Source organism: Aethalodelphis obliquidens, unplaced genomic scaffold (assembly GCF_003676395.1).
Source record: "Aethalodelphis obliquidens isolate GAN/ISIS:26980383/991018 unplaced genomic scaffold, ASM367639v1 scaffold8, whole genome shotgun sequence".
Taxonomy (NCBI): domain Eukaryota; kingdom Metazoa; phylum Chordata; class Mammalia; order Artiodactyla; family Delphinidae; genus Aethalodelphis; species Aethalodelphis obliquidens.
In genome coordinates this window covers 30934420-30956617 of record NW_020837952.1, presented here as the reverse complement: position 1 = coordinate 30956617, position 22198 = coordinate 30934420, and the positions used below count along the sequence as shown (strand labels likewise).

Below are 22198 nucleotides of genomic sequence, written 5' to 3'. Positions count from 1 at the left end.
GGTCATTTCCGAAGAGTCCTTTTTTCACGGAGTGGAAATTCACCAAAACGTGTAGAGGTAAAAAAATCTTCAAGGCCTGTAGATAAATTCTCAGCAACAGAGGATGTGCCCATTGTGTCTTGGAGCCAGAGAGGGAGAAACGCCAGTTAACTCCCCCAAACACCCTGCTTCAATATTTACCTGACAGCTTTGGTATCTTGACATTTTCCCCAGTGCATTTCCTCCTTTTTCAGGTATTATTTTACAAGGGATTTCTTGTTATACAGAACTAACATAAATCAATCTATAACAGAGGAATTTGTTTAATACATTTATTCTTTTCAGAAGCTGCATGATCATATTTCATTGACTCGTACAATAGAAAAAAAATCTTACTACTAAAACAGAGTTTGTGGAGACGGGTGCATGGTAAACCTATTTAGTCTTTTCAGAGGTTCATTCTTAGATTTTAATGTTAAATAATAACAACTATTCATTTAAGCTGGTCTCACTGTATATCTTGACCTTTAGCAATTCCACACACAGCAGCTTATTGTGGTATCCTTTAAATATGAGAAATAAGAATGTTTTACTTTGCCATTAAGAGAAAAAGAAAAGAGTACTGTATGTTACATGGCCCATGAAATATTGGCAGTGTGCTCCTTGGCTTTCATTCGAAGAACTGCGATACTGGAGGACCTCCTTTCAAACTCTGGCTTTGTTTCAAATGCATGTCCATTGGTAGCCCCGGTAAGAAGAGAGTCAGTGAAAAAATTGTTGAGGGGCACATGGCTGAACTGGTTCTGGTGGTTTGAAAACCCTGTGTAACTGGAATCTGTCCGAGGCGAGTGAGAGTAAGGTGTCATACAGGAGGAAGTGTCACGTGGCAACATGCATGAAGTGACCACAGAACCACCACTTGCATTTCCTGCCCACAGATTGTTCTGAATCTGGAATATATAAAACAACAAATATTACATTTACACGTTCTCACTTTTGTTCCCTTACTTTTGTGAAACTGTATTTACGAAGTTTTGTTAGTTGTTCATTTTTTTGTTAGTTGTTCAGTTGTTTGCTCCTGTTGGGTGGTCTGTAATTTCATTCTGAGTACATCAAGCAATTACTGAAAAATAGTTATTTGAAAGATTCTTCTAGTTTGTTATACTGGAATGGATCACCAAAACCCACATATTTGACCACATAAAATACTCTCAAAACATGTCAATCTCGAGTATTCTTTTTATAGTCATGATTTTTAAAATGAAATCTGGAAGATTTAGTCATGATTCCCGACCAATTCATGTGCTTAGAAAAGTGGTTAAGAATATGGTTTTAAGTTTAAATATAGTTTTCATCTTTCTAAACAAAATTACACAATTGCGTTTGTTTTTTTAAATTCCACATCTGGACTCTTGATGTGGTAGTTTGTGCTGGAAACCAATGCTGATACGAGGCTGTTTGTTCTTCAGAGATATTTTTGATCAAACTCATTTTGGAAAATGTTCACTGTTTCATTGTTTTTCATATCCTATAGTCTTGAATACATAGCTCTGTGAAAAGGACAATTATACACATATTTTAAACATTTATTCTATGATTTATATATGATATAGTGAGGTTGCAGCAGAAGTATGACATGTAGAACAGATTTAGAATTCTAAAACTTGACTATTACCCAATAATGAAAGCACAATTGAGAAAAATATGCAAGTATTAGCAAAAATATCATATGAATATAAATAAAGTACTAGATAACATCTTATATAAGATTGAAAACTGGGTTATCATTTGTGCCCAAGAAATTCACAACTCATCTCATTAAATCTCTACAGGAAACATTTCAGTGCAATATTATCAGCAAATACAAATTTCTCTAAAGTTACTAGCATGTAAAAGAAACATTAAGTAGAATTTGTATACTATGAATTTTAAATAGGAGGTATATTAAACTAGCTATTTAAAGAAGGGCAAAAAAAAAGTGATCACATGCATGACTGAGAAGCACAGAGAAAATCCTGATAAACGGCAGGAGCTGGGAAAAAAGGAAAATGTTGCTTGGTATAGCATGGCAGAGAGATGCAGCCTTAGAAAACGAAATTTAAAAATTATGCCTTATACAGTATTATTACAATAGATTTAGACTAGAACACAACAACAATATATATGTTTATCCCATATGACTTTCTTTTCTCTTAAAATCATAATTAGAATAGAATCATCAATTATTTCCACACGTATACAAGAACTGTTTTCTCGTATTTATTTTTACATAGAAATTTCAGTCTGCTACATATAGCCTCTGCTATAGTCTTACAACACCCAAGCTGAAGCCATATTTTTTAAGACAACTTATTTTCAATTAATAGCCAAAAATATGTTGATGAAACTTCTAGATTACACTGTAGAGATGTTACTCTGTCACTTAGAAAGGATCACAACCAGTTCTAAACTGAACAACAAATATCCCTTAGGTGGTGCTTCAGTGGTTGGCAAGATGCTCATTTTAGTATTGTTTAATAGTTCTTTATATAAATATTTTCTAAGCTGCTTTAAATATGTCAAATCTGTGAGAGATACCTATAGACATCTAGCTAGCTATCTAGCTAGCTGTCCATCACGATTTGCATACATTATCAATCCTTAAATCGTCAAGGGCTATGCTGTTTTAATTTTGGCTCATTCTAGTATATGTCTCCCACTTTAGCCAAAGTATGAAGATTGGTGCCAGTGACTGCTGAGTTATGTATCTCAAACCAACAGGAGGGGCTGTTAATGTCATTAGTCTGTCAAACTAGCTCTTCTAACTTGATCTGGGTGATTTTCCTCTGACATTCAATCAAACATTGTGCTACACTGCAAAAACCACAGTCATATGTCTGACAAAAGGGCTTTCAGGAAATGAAAGTGAACTTGCTTGCTTACTTTTGAAAAAATAAATGCAAGGCAAGATAGTGGTGGAGAAAGATTATTTACATTTTATGTTTGTTAAAGGATCCCTCAACTTATACACAGTGTTGCTAGAATTTATTATTAAAATCATCTACTTGTATTCCAAATGCATAGAAATATATTTAACAACTCAGTCAAAAAGAAAAAATAAGGAGAGTAAAAGCAAGGAAGGAAATCTATGAATTTAAATTTAAAATATTTTTCCCCTGAAAGGATTAACAGTAATCTATGTATAAAATGAAAAGAAATTCTCCACTTTCCACGACATGAGCAAATATTGTTATTTTGATCAAAACTTCTTACCTGAACATGATCAAGCAAGTTAAATGAGTTACTTTTCATGAAATACAACATATAGAAATGTCTTCTGAACAGAACAGATTAATAAAGCAATTTACAAACAGCAATACTTTAGTTGGACTTGAGGGGATACCCAAATATTCTCATGGGTAGTGATGCTGTCACATGCTTTTACTGCTATGCCCTGTTTCCATGATCTCTATCACCCCTCTCTTCCCAGCCTTTCTTTGATTTTCAAATTTCTGGCATGTTTTCATTAGACTTTGGGGATCTAGTTGGTTTCTATATTAAAGTTAGATGCAAATCATAAAAAATAATATCCCCAGTGAACTGAGGTTTTGCTTCCTCTGAAGCATTCCCTCTGGATGTTTAAAACATCTGATGATGACGATCAAGATCACGCTCATGATAGCTAACAGTTATCAATTAATTACCATTTGTCAAGCATTATGTTAAAAGCATGATGAAGACTTCTAATCGTTTTGACATCGGAAAAGGTATGTGCTTTTACTATCCCCATTTCGTAAAAGGTACAACTATAGAACAAAGAGTTTAAGAATCTCACCCAAGATGGCATAACTGCAATGGTAGAGGTCAAATCTGAACCCAAGAAATCTTATAAATGCTACAATGACATAAAAACTAGTCTTATGAGTTGAAATTGTTATTTACTTATTAATAACCCTAAGTTTTGGGTTGTTCATAGACTCCACTTTCTGAAAGCAAAATTCCCAATGATCGCTCACAACCGTTTTCTCATCCCCAGGCCTAACACAGCATATGAAAAACCCTTTATATACATTTATTAAATAATGGAAAAATCTCTAAGAATATGAAATTTGGACTGATCCATCTTGCAGATGTAATCAAAGCTTTATGGACAATTTATGCTAATATATCTAAATTTTTTTTCCTGATTTGAATGCTAGAATCACCATACTACACAATCTTAACAGAAATCATGAAAATTACAAAGCTGGACCCTGTTGACTATATTTCCCTAGGCAGTTTTTTGGTTTTTTTTTTTTCTGTTAAACACTTACTATCCACCACAGATGCATCTTCCTGGAGATTCTGATTCATTAAGCAGGGGGTGTGGCCGAGGGGATTTGTACTAAAATAATGGCAATAGTAATACACACAAGCAATTCCTAAAATCACCTAGGATCAGGAAACGCTATTGAAGTCCAGCTTCTTTCCAAATGCAAAAAACCCTTGTACATTTTCAATTATGTTCGATTCCTGTGATAAGAAGCTCACCCTGTTTAAAAAACATTCCATTCCCTTTTGGAGAGCTCTGTAAAAAAGTGACTGTTATCTTTCTCTATCTATCTCTTCTATGTCTGTCCCTTAAAATGATACAGAATAAGTAGCATCCTTCTTACATGGGAAAACCTTCAAATATCATCAGGTGACTATTATACAATCACAAGTCTCTTTCCTCTAAGGATTCCTCATATGACATGATTTCCAGACGGTATCATTCCAGTCACGTTCCTCTGGATATGCTAGAGGTTGTCAACACCCTTCACCCTTATTAACATCCAGCACTGACAACAGAATATAATCTAGATGTCGTCTGATCACTGTAGGGATAACCCAGCAGGTATCATCTTTGTTCTAGATCATCTACTTCTGTTAATATTTGAAGGCGATATTTGATTGAACAACAAAGTCGTTTGAGCTTGTGGTTTAATAAATCTACTGCTGTCCAAGTGGGCTCATTCTATGCCTCCTCCATCCCTCCACCAATCCTATTCTTGTAAGTGATCATTTTAAAATGATGCGCTAGAATCGACACATATTGTCTAAAACTGCGTATATATTTGTCAACAGAGAAGTCATACAAAAATCTTACTCTGTGACTTATTAAAAATACTGTATTTGCTGTTAAATTTTGGAATGAAAGAATGCACTTTTTTCTAAATAAGATCACTACTTTTCTTTTTCTTTAGACTAGTTTTAGACTAGTTCACTGACACCAAATAATTTTTTTGTAGGCTTCTAACTGTATAATATTCAAGGGCTTTACAACCAGGAACAGCATTACTGAATCATGTCCACGTCCTTTTTTCACGTGTGCTTAAAAAAAAAAAGAAAAATGAGAAAAAAAGACTGCTTGCCTTTCCATTTTTTCTTCTTTGTGTTTAAAAGGAGTGGATAATCTAAAAATATTCAATGTTTTAATGCGGTTCACAGCATTTTTTAAAGTTCTGATGGTATGTTCAAAGCACTGTCCCGGGAACTTAGCCAACTACCTCCCATTAGCATGAATGGAAGTTCAGCTGACTTAGAACTCTCCACTTTGAACATTTGCCCCTTAATGTTTTTCTAATCACGTAAAAACTTAATTATTCCATAACTTTGAATTTTGGAGGAAAGTTGATTTTTTTGTCTCTTTCCAAACAAATCAAATTCATTTAACATTCACTTTCCTTTCAAGGAATTAAAAGCAATGGCTAGGGAGGAGAGGGGTGATATATAAGTATACACATATATATTAAGAGTTCTTCACTGTGGATCTATATATGTCATGAACTGAATAGGGTAAATCATGAATAGGAAATTATCTCATTTACCTTCATCATGGAAACTTGATACAGACATATTCTTTATATAACCAAAACTGTAAAGAAAATTTTAGTATGCTAAATTTGGTGTATATTTCTAATATATTTGCTGATTTTATTGTAGTGGGGAATTTTTCATACTTTTAAAAAACCTTTTAATGTAAGTTTATTAGTCTTTCCCTTAGTTGTAAAGTAGCATGATGTGTAAAAAAAAGCAAATAGTTTCCTGATTTATATACTCTATATCCTACTGTTAGTGGTATTTATTGAGATACTAGCCAATGGAATTTAATCTGGATTTAATAGAAATACTGAAAAATGTGAGAATATATGAGTAATAACTGTTCCTTAATTTTAGAGCATCTCTAAAACCAACTATTTTTCTACTAAAACAAGTTTATTTAACCTTACTCCTCTACATATACACTGCTTCTACCAGCCACCAACATCTACATGTACACACATACATAGACACACACACACATCACGATACACATATTATCCTATCCTCACACTACCCTCACATCACAGCCCCAACACTTCCCTGAGGGAGTTAAAAGGTTGCTATAAAAAGACAGAGATCAGGGATTCACAAAGAGGTATTTGTGATGATGTTATAGCAATAGCTTCTTTGCATTAAAATCTGAAAGTTGACTTTGGTTTTTCCTGTTTGACAGAATGTTTACATTTATTGACTACTCTGAGTATTATTCAATACTTACTATATAGATTTATAACCACATTATCACTATATAATTTAATTTACCTGATTTCTTATATGGTCTCTTTTAAAAATGAAAACATCACTGTTTACAAAAGCAGTTCAATTTTTTAAGAGACCATTACATTCTTTATTAGCATATCTGTTCCTTTAAAATTTAGAGGGATAAAATATTAAAAGAATCATATGCTTAGTAACTTGCAGATATTTTTAGCTGTTGTCTAAACTTAGGGTCCCATTAACTTTTCTAGTAACTACATCAGTAAGCTGCTGGCAGGGAGAAGGGGTATAAGTGTTTTTCTAAATAGTGAATTTGCTACCAGTGAATAACACACACTGAGACTTTGTGCATCTGGAAAAAAAAAAATCCCAACTTGAATTAATTACGCAGTGAAAAGATCAATCTGAGCAAGTTTAGGTACTACCTGAGATAGAAATGAGGGTATGTTTTCATCAGTGCCCTCTTATTAATGGAATTGTAATGAAAAAAATTTAAGATAATATACAAATACTAAGATTTGGGGGGAATCAATTTACATTTCAAAAATTCCAAAAATATATGTTTTCAGCATATGGTACTATTAAGTTGAAGGGATTAGAAATTATTTATTCATCAGAAAAGGACCACATGTTAAGTATTCATTGCTACTTTGAGTTCTTAAATAAAATTTCATGTTAGAAATGTATACAGGGATTTGAAACAAGAAAGAATGCCTTTTCTGTTAAAAAAAAATCACTATTAGATATAATAGTCATATGAGATTAATGAACTGAGAAGAAAATGCTATATAGAAAAAATAAAAGTATATATCTCATTAGTGCAAAAATTAAAAGCACTAAGTCTCATGAGAAATGTTAATGTCTGAAAATTTTAAGAATGATACCATATAAAGGTATTTAAATTTTGTATTATTCGAATAATATTTGAAATATGCTCCAAGTCAAAGACAGAGGAAGCATTAAGAACATTTCTCGTTTCCTTTAGTGTTGAATGTGTTCTCAAATTTTGTATTAATTGTGATCATTTTTAAAAAAAGATTCATAGAAAATCTCACCCTACATGCCTTAAAATGAAACTTTTCAAATCAACTCACTTAAGGAGAGAATAAAATCATAGCACCTAGCATTTGCTATTTTTTTAATAATTATCCAGCAACAATTATCATATGAAGTATTTTCCAACTATTTGTCACCTTATTTTTATGTATTTTAATACATGCATGGTAACTATTGCTGATTCATTTTTAATGACAATTCATCTATTAAAAATTTACAATTATAAGAAACAAAAATTATAATATAAATTAAGTTTTCTTTGTGAATTATTAACTTAAAATGTAAATCAAATATGCAAACACTTGAAGTATTTACACAGTATATTTTTAATCTTAGAGAGTCCCACATGGTGTCATGTACGAGATTTGAATTTATTCTTAAAATCCCGAATAAAGTTATCAATTATATTCATCTTGTATTTGTGTTAACTATAATTTGAATTTTATTTTTGTGATTTTTAATTCAACTGTGCATTTCCACAAAAATTTTTTTCTATTTAACGCTCCATAATTTAAAAGAAAAAAGAAAACCCACAGACACATGTGGCCTAATAAATATGGCACACATAAAATTCTGGATTAAAGTATATCCTGAGGTTCACACTAACAATAATGGTTTGAACTGTAGGTTTTAATCCACAAGTCTGTTCTCATAGACTTCTCAGACTTTGATGCTTAATTTCCCCCCTGGTTCTTCTCTATTCTCCTATAAGGTAGTTTTTATATGTATGAGCAACATTGGCACTTCTCAATAATTTATTTTCATATTTATTACTTATTTTGGTAACCTACTCAATTTATTGATTTATTCTTTCCTCTTAAAATATAAAATATGTATGACCAATTCAGTTAAATACAATGCTTTAACAGTGGTCACTTATTAAAAGCAAAAAAAAAAACAACAAAAAAAAACAGCTAAGTTATTACGACTATGTAAAGTCTTTAAATCATATTAAATTTGAATATTACATTAAAAAAAATAAATCTCCTTTCATAGTCAACAACATGAATGCACTTTACTTTTTTTGGAGGATATTCTTTACCTCTTTAAAGAACCTGTACTTTCAACAAAATAAAAGAATTATTCACTGTCTGTGTCTAGCTGCACCTTTACCTGATACTAACAAAATCTACCCCCTACTACACGTAACTTAGTTTTAACATATACATATATGTGAAATAGTCTTTATACGTGTTTATATAAAATATATATGCATATATTTAATTAAATTAGCAACTTTATCCATTGTAAAAATTATATTAATTTGAATAAATTATGTCCTTCTATAATATTAAATATCTGTGCTTATAATCAGTGAGAAATTGTACAATACCACTATGACCTGCTGACCTGATGCTGTTAACATTTTTGTCCCTCCATTCATCATGAGGGAAGTTTTATTGTATCACAATATATGACCATCTTATTGGTTGCTGGACAGCTATGAGACTGTTCATTACACAATGCATCAAGTATAGCTATATTATTAACATTTTTTAAAGACCTTGGGATCTTTGTTTACTTGAAATATCTGGGAAAAATAGAAATAATAGTGATAAAAATGTGATACTTTTTCTAAAGGTAAAAACTGCTCCAGAAAAAAAACAAAAAACAAACCTGCTCCAGATACCTTTAAATCACTAAACCACGGTGGTAAAAGAAAACAAGTTTCATATTCCTTATTTAGGTTAAGCAAAGGTAAACATTAAGATTAGGACAGATACTTGTGAGAGAAGAAAGTAGGGTGCACAATATCTTCAAATCACTATTTTACAGAAACTTTAACATTTCCTTTTATTGTATAATAACAATGTCTGAAGTAGATTTGTTAAACTAGAAATATTATACAGCTTTCATCTGTTTTTTTAAATTACTCCAGTTACTACAAATTATCTATAGCTTGAATCCAACTCTTGGTATGTTCAAACTCCAAGTGGCATATATTTATAAAGTCATCAATTAAACAACTGAAAGCAAAAATACTGCATGGGTCTTTTAGTGCATTTGGAATATATAGATTTAATTATGATTCTCAATATATACTAAGTAAAACCTCATTGAAAATTTTGGTGGGAAAATCTTCAACGCTTTTTTCGAAATTTTTGATGAAAATATTTTCTTCATGAGAAAATAATTTTGGTGGATTAAGAATATACTCAAATTTTCCCAAAGCTACCATATTTGTTCATCCTAATTTAAAGAAGAAAGTGTATTTAACTGAATTTGATCTTTCTCTAGATCCCCAAATAGTAAGTATACTTACAGATTGGATGAGCTTAAATGCTACAACATAAGGGAAAATTCAAACCACTTAGCTACCTCTCTACTGCAGAAAAAAAATAATAATGATTAATGGCTATCATAGAACCATGACTATTGAGCACTCATTATGTACTAGGCAATATCCTAAGAACTCTGCATAAACTATTTTGTTTAATCCTCACGAATAACATATGAACTTGTATCACCATTTTATAAATGAAGAGAAATGTTCCTAGAGGTTAATTTATTTGCCAAAGGTCTAAAAATCTGTTAAGTGGCAGAGCCAGGATTTGAATCCACAACTCCCTAATTGTGCAGCCCACAGTCATACATGAATCCATGGTCCATCCCAAATCCCAGGATTTAGCTGCAAAGACTGTTTAGAAATCACTCTAATCCTCTCCATAACAGAAAAAGTATCATCATCATCATCATCACCATCATCATCATCATCTACACTACTAAGACCACCAACTCTAGCACCAACAATACCTCAATCTTACAAATAAAGACTCTGAAGATCAAGGAAGTCCGGAGACTTACCCAAAGTTACTCAGCTAGTAAATGATAAAGTTAGTGTACTTTTAATCCAAACTAAACCTAATGGCATGAAATTAGCTCTTCTTTAAGAATGAAGGCTGCTATAATCTCCTAGAAAATGTTTATAACTTAACAGAAAATATTTTATTCACTAAAATTAATTATTTTAAAAATGCTTTGGTTTTGGGCTTTCCTGGTGGCACAGTGGTTGAAAGTCCGCCTGCCGATGCAGGGGACACGGGTTCGTGCCCTGGTCCGGGAAGATCCCACATGCCGCAGAGCGGCTGGGCCCGTGAGCCATGGCCGCTGAGCCTGCGCGTCCAGAGCCTGTGCTCCGCAACGGGAGAGGCCGCAACAGTGAGAGGCCCGCGTACCGGGAAAAAAAAAAAAAAAGCTTTGGTTTTGATAAATTAGAAACAAGTTAGAATCTAATGTTGATAGATATGTGCTTGCTTCTTAAACTCAAGGACAAAATTATGTAGGTCTCTAATTGGTTTGGTTTTCTGGGTCTAGTTTGCATCAAGAAGTGTTTGAAGAATTTGTAATATCTAGTTTGTAATCTGTCCACAAAGCAGGAGATTTTGTCTGGATCATTTGTATAACCTCTGTGCCTAAAACAATACCTGGCATACATTTGTTTGATAAAATGCAAACAACTCTGCAAGAAAAACAAATTAAGCTGCAAGGGGTCTACAAAATCTTTCTAGTCTATTCTTTTCAAAGAGGAAAAGTTAATTGCTTAAGACCACAGAGCTGGTTAATATCAGAGATTCAGAAACCATCTGTTTTATTAAAAATAGACTAGTTTTTGTTTTATAATGTACTCCTGAATAGTGAAGTGAACCAGTACTTTTTTTCACATCTATTCAGTGTATACATAATTTGCTTAATACTGTGATGATACAAATGTGAATAAGAACTGAATCATCTTTTAAATACTTTACATTCTAAATGTGTGGGAGACATTTTACACAATCCACCACAATGTCAATGAGAAAGTGATGCACTGATTGAGGGAAAATTGAGAGGAGGCTTCATGGAAGAAATACGGTTTAGGTGAAGGGAAGGGAATTCAGGATAGAGGGAAACAGACTTAGCACAAGCAAGGAGACTCTTTTCTAAAATATCATGTGTTGGAGAATATCAAGTAATTTAATTTAGCTATACAGTGTTGACAAATAGCAACTGATATTGTGACCCAAAATAGAGCTTTAAAAACTAACAGCTTTTCACTACATCAAAATATACTGCCTTTAGAGTACATTACTACTGACATCACAGCACTCACTTATTTGTTTGTTTGCTATCACATATGATGAGTAAGTTTAAGAAAAAGAATATCTTAAACAGTCTAAGAAGTATCTACATTTTTAAAATGTTTTATATTATTATTTTACAAATTTAAAAAATGAAAGCATTTTTCCTTACCAAAGTAATGCGATGCTTTAGGGTCAAAATTGAACTATTTCAACACCATATTGGATTAGGGAGACTCCAACATAATGTTGCATAAAAAGCCTGGGACTCCTAAACTCAAGAAACTTGGGCTCAAATTCAATGAGTTAATGGCTATAAGAAGGAAGCCTGGCTTAAAATAAGCCCTCAACTGGTAGTTACTATTTTTACTGTTACAGCTGTTGTTACTATAGTGTAATGAAGACCAGTGGAAACAAAGTATTTAGAACATTTTAGAAAATATTAATTACTATTCACAAATAAACATTATATGTTATATACATATACCTTTATGCTAGGTAAGATTATGATACACAGGCTTATTTTTATGAGCAGGCTTAAGGAGATCATTTTGAACCATTTCTGGTTTTGATGTATTTCTGTGTATGCTTTTGTTTCCCTGCCAAATTGCTAATTCTTTATTTCTGTCCTGCCGCCAACATTTTCTAGTTCCAACATTTTGTAATTAATAATTTTTTTTCTGTAATTAGTAACAGTAACCAAATTCAGTGTCTTACTGCATTGAGTTGGTTAGGCTCTATTTCAGTTTCTATTTTTCCCATTATAAACTTCTATTTTTAAGCCACATAATAAAAAAAAAATTTCCTTAGGCTGAGTCTTGAGAGACATGATTTTTGCATAATTATTTTTTTTCAAACAAACTAAAAAATGTCAACCATATATTTTTAAGTTAAAATGGAATTTCCCCCTGACTTTATCCAATACCTACAGTGGGGAGTGGGAGATGCTTGATTTCAGAATTTTGGTAACCAAACATTAAATGACTTACCAATACAGAAAAGTAGTGTGGATTCATCAGTATTGATTTTTATCATTATTAATGAATTGCACTGTCAAAATAACTTCAACATATGATCTCTGCATTCCCATACTTAAATTATGAGGTGGTGTAACCAATGTATATAAGTTATGGAGAAGCCACAAGAAGAATTAGTGCAAATTCTGTTATCTGTGAGGGGAATTTTTTTTTTAATTTATCCTTTGTTGGAGTGAAAAAGACTATCAAATGTATAATTTGATTTTACCGTTTCCTTTCCTGCCTGAGCTACTAGGTGACCTCATTCTGCTAATCGTTAATGTCACAAGCTATGAGGCACAATAACATAGTAGCAAGATAGTTTTAGGAAAAAAGGGTGACTACTTATATTGTTACATTAAGCTCTTGTATAGAGCTTAATTGGTCCAGGCACTATTCTACATGTTTTATTATACACTAAAGAAGAAAGGGGGGTTAGAGATAAGGCAACCAAAAGCAAGGAGCAGAAAAGTGGCAAATAGAAATGGTAACAAGGAAAGGAATGAATATTGAAATAATAAGGTGAAAAAAAGACACATCACAGTCAAGTGTTGTGGGACATATCAGTAAGACTGTTTAAAGTCCATTTGAAAAGAGTTCATAATTTGTGACTTTATTATTTCTAAAGTCACCAACAGTCAAGTAGTTCAAAATTATATGCAGTATATGCCATCTCCGTTATTTTTTTAATTGTTATTTCACTGGTTGTGAGAACATTCTCTGCTCCCCTGAGCTAAACTTCAATTTGAATAATGCAACTTAAGCTCCTTTGGTATTAGTTAATCATTCAATCATTCAAACATATTCCCTGGGAGAGACAGTCTATTGTGGGAGTTAGGATCTTGCCCTTGAGAGCTAGACTGGCTCTGCTCAAATCTGGGTTCACTACCACTAATGAAAGTGAGTAAATACCTCACCTCTCTGTGCCTCAGTTTCCTCATAAGAAAAATGGGAATAATCAACAACACCTACTACATAAGGTTGTGGTAAGGATTAAATGAGTTAATATATGGAACCTAGTTAGAACAGTGCCTGACAGTAAGGGCTACAGTCGTGTTAACAGCTAGGAAAATAGCAGTGCCTGATCTCACGGCACTTACAGCCTAGAGGACAAACATCCTCACAGCACTTTGTGTAGAACTCAACTAGGACACTCAAAATATTTGGTGAATAAAATTTCATTAGCCCTGTGACGTTAAGTAACCAGGAGTATATACATGCTTTTAAAATAGGAGAAAATACAAAGGAGCTACTTTAAGATAAAATTTTTAAAGTGAAAGAAACAAGATTCTTCTTAAGGTAGGTATGGGCATTTATTCAAAAGGTACCCATAATGTTGGTCTTCTGGCAAACTGCAGTGGCAAGGCTTAGCTGTAACAGTCTTTTATAGACTAAGGAACCATTTGTGTGATCACAGACCAATTTTTTTTACCTCATCTGGGTCTGGTTTCCTGACTTCTAAAATGAAGGAACTGAACTAGGTGATCTCTAAGGCTCTTGTTTGCATATAATATTACATTAATAAATTTGGTGGATTTATCTGGAGGAATGAAGTTCTCAAAATAGGGTTTTAAAAAATCATGAAAGGCACAAGAACAAAAAGATAGCATGAAATTAAAGGACTGAATTCATGCTCACAGGGTATGAATTTACAGTTAAAGAAAACGAATACCCTTAAGTTTGGGGCTGAGCTGATTTGTTTACTGGACTATCAAGGTATTCTACCAGCATATATGTTACATATTTGTTTTCAAAGTAGTCTGTTACAATGCATATCACTAAACAGTCAGGAATGAAATAACAGATGGTTTAAAAGTTCCTTATAATACACATGTCCTTTATCATGTATCAAATACAATTTTGAATATTATAATTCAGTATTAGGAAAAAGTAATACCCAATTAGAAAGACAAAATTTATTTATGTGAATTACAAAGTATGAAAAACAACCCTCTCTAAATTAAAAGGAAAAATTATAGGAAAAAGAATTTCTAAATATTCTTTGAAATGAGATGAGAGCTCCCATTATAAAAGAAGTCTTTCTTAACATGATACATTCAAAAAATTATGTCCAGTACTAATTCTATATATGTTTTATGTCACAAAGGGCTAAATGTTTCCTTGAAACAATGAGCAAATTCAAAGCTGAAAAGACAGCATAGTTTTAAGTGGAACTTAAAACTGAAAAAAAGATGGTTTTCAGTGAAACTGAAGGTGTCACAGGCCACATGTGACACCAGGTTATGGTATGGTTCATAAAACAACAGCCACAGAGATAGCATGCCAAGCAATGCTTTATGTATTTTAAAAGTTAACAAAGGGAGTGAGTAGAGAAATTAAAAGACATACTACTGAATGATGCTACTTAAGTTGTTTCAATGTATACCAAAGAAGAGACCCTGAAATATTTTTAAATGAATGGCTCTAGAAAAATAAATTAAAATAAATAAATAAATATTTTAGTAAAATAAAAATCTAACAAACATGGAAAAATTCTTTTGGAGATTAAAAATTTCATTCTTGGCTATTAGATATAATAAAGCTTATACTAGCCCTTTTAAGAATATACAAACCACACCTATGCCTCTCAATGTTCTGTGCAGTTTACCATACCTGTGGATAGCTGTCAGTCCTTGGCAAAACTGATATGTCATAGGTGGCAGCAAAGTGGCTTTTAGCTTGCTGGATTTGGCCATAACGTTCTCTTTTTCTCCACTTGGCCCTTCGATTTTGAAACCAAACCTAATTTTTTAAAAAAGTAGAATTTTAGGCAAGGAATAGTTGATAATGCAAATATGATGTTCAAAGACTTCAAATTAGAAAGGTAAACCAGGTCAACATAATTACTAAAAAGGGAATTTTTTTATATTAGAAAAGGATCCACAAATTTTACTTTCTATTTTACCCTGACAAGTGCCATGTCCATGAGGCAATATAATTTAATACAAAGAGACAAGACATTTTCAAAAATTTATTTAATACATCTGAGCCTCTGTTTTTTCATTTACAGAAAATAAAAAAGAATTAGATTATATGACCGTGAAGATTCCTTGTATCTTCAAATTATCACAGATAATAATCCCTCTCTCAGAGAATGCTACAAGTCTGGAAGACATTCATAACTTTTTAGTTTGGGGCTATGTATACAACATTAACCCAGCCAATCTATAACCAAATTAATATCTGGGTCTGTCAAAACAATTGGCTCTTCTGGGTTGTACCCAGACTTAGAAAAACTTAGAAAAATGTAAACATAAAGATTATATCTAAAACATATGGCATCAGCAGAAATATCATGATTATTTAGAAACAAAAACCATTAGGATTATATATTATATTGATTATGATAAAGACTTTGGGTAAAATGGTATCATCTGAAGCTGAACTATGGTTTTAAAATATACAAATTGTTTATTATGTAAATGACACCACTTACTTATTTTCTCTTATAGAAAATGCTCATAAAATCTTCAAAATCATTTATCCAATTTAAAAGACTTACGGGTAATGTAAATTAAAAAAGAAACAGGGCAGATATAATCAACTGTCAAGAAAGCCTGTGAGTTAGTACGGCTTCTACAGGGTCACTGAACTGCCTTCCAAATCTCTCTAATTAATTGCATAGATGAAATATCCATTATAACACCTATCTTCCTCAGAGGGTTAAATATTAACTAATTCACACTTGTAGCTTTCCAGAATCATCATTTTAATATTTTAAGGTATTAAAGCTCTCTTTAATACAGCTCTCTATACAGAAAATTATATTCAATATGTATAATTTGATATTCAATATGTATAATTTACATAAGCAGCTTTCAGGAAGCTCTTTAGTCTTTACAGAACTATATTCAGAATATAAAATACTTAGGAAAGAAGCTGGAAATGAAGTATAAAAATGTAAATTGTAAAAAGCCTTTCATTAAACTTTATTTGAAATTTTTACTCTTTTTCATATTCAATTCTAATCTTTTATATCTTTACCTTCACACTTATGGAGACATATTAATACTCAGTTTGGTGCGTAAGCATGTATTGCAAATTTAAGATGGCACTTGGAAGAGTTTTCAGCAATTAAAAGAAGGCAAAGACAGCTACCTGTTCAGATGGTTTCTTAGAACACTGCTGGGAAGTGTGTATTATCCACTATATTCAGGGCTTAAGACAACATCAACAACAAAGCAAAACAGAACACACTTTCTTGCTCTCTCCACAGCAGGAGCATACTGAGGGAATTTAGTAATGAGGGCTTTTCTACTGAGAAAAAGACCTTGACAGTCTCCTTAAAATGGGTGCCAATTACCACTCTGATGTGAAAAGCAGAAAAGAGAACCATCTGAGTAAATTAGGTTCAGGCTGGCTCTCTGTGCATGTTCTTAGACAAAAATTAATCAGAACTTGCTGAAATGATAAGGGGAAAACATGCTTTGTGCACAGCTGATCACTGTGTGTGTGTAAACACATTTTTCTATGGTTACAAGTATAACTAATTTACATATATGAACACAAGACCAAAAAACACACATGTGGGGGGTTCTAAAATTCTTCCTTAGCGTTGACTTTCTATACATTTACTTCCTGAACTAAGATAAAGTAACCATTTGTCTCCGCAAACTAAAGCAAAAATCTGCTGCTTGGTATTCCTGCACCACCAGATGTTGTCTTTACTGATGTATAAGGGCCTTACAATGGCTCAATCTTCAGGAGGAATACTATTACTCCACTCAGAAAAAATTTTTTATTTATTTCTCTATTCTAGTGGTTTATGGGAGTTTCAAAATTCAAATTATTTTATTTGGAGTAGTAAAAACACACACAAAGAAAAACGTTATTCTCCTGAATTATTGTTACTTAGGAACTAATAAAATATAGTTTCGAATATCAAGGCTAGTAAAAATAAAATACACTTAGGAGGTAGAATTTTACCCAGTATTTTAAAATTTTTTTCAAATTATTAAGAAATTTAGTATATTGAATCATCCAGTTTTATAATTTGAATATAACATATAGATATAATTTAACTGAATTTATATATTTAAAAATTACTTTAAGATTATTATTCCTATTGCCTCTGCAAAAATCATATAAATTATCTAGATTTTTAAAATTATAATGGAAGGGCATGTACTGGCAATTCCTGGGGCGAGAAAATTGTAGATGAACTATATGATCTTTCTTTAATTATGTATAGTGAAAATAGTTTATGGTATACATAACAACTGGGAGTTTGTGAGACTGCTTCATTTTTCCTTGTTTTATTATAACCCCAACCTCAGTAAAATTATAGACGTATGGACCACTATACAAATAAGTTACCAATATAGGGTATCTAACCCCAAAAGAACTTCAACGGCTGATAAAATAGAAAAACAAAATACATAGATTACTAGATTGGATAGCTATGACTAGTTTTTTGTCCTTTAAAAATCACTTTTTGAAATCAGAAATTTGTTCATATTCTGTTCTTTTAAAATAATCATTAGTTTTTATGCCTATGTAATAATTCAAGTGTTCTTTTCTTTTATACTTGTGTGCGAGCTGTCAAATCCTTTGCAAGTAAAAAGTAACTTTAGTAGACTTACATGCTACACTTACATACTACACCGTTCTACATCTTCAGTAGGAGAATCGGTTTCTTCCTTTGTAGTAAAACACAACTACGGATCAAACACTATCCCCCCTCCAACTCCGCCCTCCAAACACACACACACCCAAGCCTTCATTTGGCTCCTACCTGGACCCTGGCCTCAGTCAGCTCAGTCCTCAGAGCAAGCTGTTCTCTGACATATACATCCGGGTAATGGGTTTTCTGAAAGACCTTTTCCAGCTCCTCCAGCTGCAAGCTGGTAAAGGTGGTTCGGTGTCTCCGCTTCTTACTGCTGGATACGTTGCTGTCACATTTATCCCCAAGTTCATCCAGTTCTCCCTTCTCTGGCATCCCTTTCACGGGAGACATCCGGAGACTGTTACAGTTGTCCATAGCTCTATTTAGTTCGGTGTGAAGAGGCTGTCCTTCTACTTTAGTGATCCCATAGTTCACTGTACCCAAAGGGGGAAAACAACAGTTCTCAGGATTGCAAAACATGGATGAAGGACTTAAGTTGAAGTAATTTAGAGCATCAGGCAAGTGGTCCATTATGATTTATTGTGCCAGTATTAATTTGATCATCACATTATTAATTCACTTTGGGCAAGTTTAGAATCATCTAAAAATGTGTACATGGAACTCATATAATTTGTCAAAACACACAGTTCTATTTTCCAGGATTAATGTAATGTTTATGCACATAATTTATAATCAAATTAAAAGACGCTCTAGTTCAAAAAAATCTAAGTGAGCCAAATTTAATATGTCTTATTTATTCACAGCAGACAAAAGTAAGCTACTTACATGGCTCAAAGAGGATATTTCAATTTTAAATACTATCCGTAAACCAAAAGCCAAACTCTTTTCAAAAGTTATGTTTCTCCTCCACACAAAACCTATGGACTATAGATTTAAGATATGGTATTGTTTCCTACTGTATTTCCAATATTTCAACTGTATATCATGTCTGCATTTACATTTTTTATTTCAAAAAGCGACCTACTAAGTTAAAAAATGAATTTTCCATCAGTTTCTGTGTGTGTTTCCTACAGAAAATAATAAGATTTAGGTAGACTTCTTTAGGTTAAAAACTCATTTGCAGTTCTTTCTAAATTTGTCAAATTTATGCTTAACTCATGAAACATGTTTTAAGACAGAAAGCTTTACTCTTCCACTAGTAAAGCACGGAAATTAAAACATCTATTAAAAGATTACAAGGATGTCATCTGGCATTCTGTTTAGGGGTGCTTTAATTTTAGTGATTTCCTCCAGATTTGAGTGCATGCTTGGCAGTATGATATAAAACGAAAATATATCATATGGTGCCACACACACACACAAATGTAATGGAGGCACATAATGCCACGGGAAGCATTTTTTTAAGTCAGCCCTGCCACAACAATGATTTCCAATGAATTGTTATACTTTTTTCGTTTCTGTCTATCTTAAAATTCTCTCATGATGTATTTTTACAACTGCTTTAATCATCATACAAATGTATTGAACTCTAGTACCTAGGTAACTTAAATACGGAAGAGTATTTAGGCAAAAAAAGATGTGAGGTAAAACTAAACAAAAGAAGAGCCTGGACATTAACAAACAATACGGTTTTGTCTCCGCGGGCAGAGTTAAATGGGGAACTGCGGTAATTAGGGATGGGGGAGGGGAAGCAGGCGTGAGGGTAAGGGCATCTCAGGAGAAAGACTTCCTAAATTTAGCGGACTGCTTGTTGCCTACATTTATCTTACTTAATACTTTCCTATTAAAATCCCTCCTAATAGTATGATGTTCTTTAAAAACTTGATGAAGTATCAAAAATCACCTATTTCTCTTCTTATTTTTGGAATCCCGACAATTTAAATAAAAATTATGATTGAGTCGTATCCAGCTGTCAACAGAGGACATTTCAGAACCATTTTTTAAAAAATCCTGTCCATAGAAATAACTTTATGTATACCTCTATAAATTTCAAAATAAAAATATTACAATGTGAAATACAGCCAGAAAGCCAAAACTTCAGTGTATTAAAATAAATTGTTTTTGCGTCTTCCTAAATAAATGACTGAGATTTAACTGATTTACTCTATTGTTTGCGCCTTTATTTTTTATTTAACCTTGCAAGTCAAAAGTTACTTGCAACGTTGAACAAAATAAGTAAAATATACGAGGTCGTTTTTTAAGCTTATTGCGTACTAGGTATTTAGAAAAGGAGCTTCTATGAGCCGGTGCCTTGCCAGATTTTGAACTACCATTAGAATAGGGGGCGGCAGGCTTGCTGTAAATATTTCACACTTATTTCGTTTGTTATTTTAAAACAACCCGCTCCTTACAGCTTAACTGTTGAATATATACAATGATAAGGAAAAGTCCTCTTGGAATTGTAAACTTGCTTTAGCTGTCGCGATCTAAAAAAAATAGGTTTGTATTGGGTTACAAGATAGAAAAGATAGATGGTTTGTTTTGATAACATTTTGACTTTGAGATACTTGGCCATCCAAAGTTAAAGATTTCATCCAGAAGCATTCCGAAAGTCTTCTGAGGTGACTTCTACGTGGAGTCAGAAAAATAGACAACGCAGAATTCGGGAGTGAGTGATTATATTGAAGATTCTTTGCCCGAAGCTATTTCAAGTGATTTGGCGTTTAACAAAAATGTATGTTGTTGTATCGCAAACCCAAAGAAGTAGAAATCACAGATCCCCACAAGCTAATCTAGTAACCCTCTAACTTCACAAAGAAAAATATCGTTGCGTCTTGAAAAGTAAAAAACATTTTTCACCTAAGTTTTCTTATTCGTGACGGTAGTGACGTCCTCTAACGAGCTGTGATGGATTTCAGCTCCTCCTGCCTGGGCAGCTCGGCGGGCTCGCAGAGGAAGCGCGCTGTCTTGACTCAATTACGCTCTATTTAGCGCCCTATCAGTTTACGGCGGGGTCCTGGATAGAGGGACTCCAGGACCCGTGGAGGACAGCGAAAGGAGAACCGCGCGGAAGTAACCGGGTGCGGGTTCCTTCCTTGGCTCTGCAGCAACCAAAACTCCGCTTCCTAAAATAAGCAGCGTTCCACTGCCTTCCTCCGCCCTCCAGCTCTCTCGCTCCCCCTCCCTCCCTCCCTCCCTTCCTTCCTCCCTTCCTTCCTTCCTTTTTTCCTTCCTTCTCCTTCCTTTCCTCCCTCCCTGCCCCGACCACTCCCCGCACTCCGGCTTTGCGGGTGGGCTTCCGCGACCCCGGCTGGAGCAGTGGACTCACCGCTGCCGTCCTGACAGGGCGAGGTCCTCTCCAGGCGCACGTGATGCTCGGCGCGGGGCAGGGGCCCGAAGGCCTGCACGCATTTGCCCGCCGACGCTTTGCTGTAAAAGGACTCATTGTCCAGCGTCTCCATAACGTGCTCCAACGCGCCTCCTGCGCCCATGTAAAAGTTACTGTTTTTACTCGGTGGGCTCTTGAGGGCAAACTTCTCGCTCAGAAACTCCATAATCCTGGAAAGCTGTCTCGGAGCTACTGGAGCTCGGAGGCTGGAGCGCGCTGGGGGAGGGAGCGAGGGGGCGGGAGGAGGGAGGGCCAGAGAGGAGCGAAGGGGAAGCAGGCGCTGCGGCGCGGGGAGCTGCCCGGCTCCGAGCCCTTTAAGACGTCCCGGCTGGAAAGGGGGCACCCGAAGTTGCTTTTATATCTTGAAACTCAGCTGGGCTCCTCGGGCAACCTCCCAGTTCTAATGAATATGAAAATAGGCAGGCGACTAACTCCACCCCGGACTCCCCTCCGCCCCCACCCCACCCCCATCTTCCCCCACTTACCCGGGAAGGGCGCGTCCAGGCCTAGGTTAGACAGACAGCTCCATTTCAGACAAATGCCATCAGGGATGAGGCCACGACACCCAGAAACATTGCCGTCGCGACAGTGGACTGGCATTTCGGAAGAGCTCGGTGAGATCGCAAAGCAGTTAACCCTCCACTCCCCGCTCTCT

The 22198-nt window shown here is 34.1% G+C and overlaps 1 protein-coding gene across 1 annotated transcript; it reads right to left on the bottom strand.

The window, feature by feature from the left end:
• Nucleotides 1-297: 297 nt before the first annotated feature.
• Nucleotides 298-21925, bottom strand: ALX1 (ALX homeobox 1). Its single transcript, XM_027108246.1, has 4 exons — nt 21484-21925; nt 18384-18688; nt 15263-15391; nt 298-929 (listed from the first exon to the last, which is right to left on the bottom strand). The coding sequence occupies exons 1-4, from the start codon at nt 21707-21709 to the stop codon at nt 609-611; spliced, it is 981 nt and encodes a 326-aa protein (XP_026964047.1). The 5' UTR covers nt 21710-21925; the 3' UTR covers nt 298-608.
• Between the last annotated feature and the right edge of the window lie 273 nt (nt 21926-22198).

What these genes read in the sequence shown, in the direction of transcription:
- ALX1 (XM_027108246.1), bottom strand. Translation starts at nt 21,709, where the DNA reads ATGGAGTTTCTGAGCGAGAAGTTTGCCCTCAAGAGCCCACCGAGTAAA. An exon ending in TGACTGAGGCCAGGGTCCAG is followed by an intron (nt 15,392 to 18,383) that starts GTAGGAGCCAAA and finishes TTAAAAAATTAG; the next exon opens with GTTTGGTTTCAAAATCGAAG. An exon ending in GGACTGACAGCTATCCACAG is followed by an intron (nt 930 to 15,262) that starts GTATGGTAAACT and finishes TATATATTCCAG; the next exon opens with ATTCAGAACAATCTGTGGGC.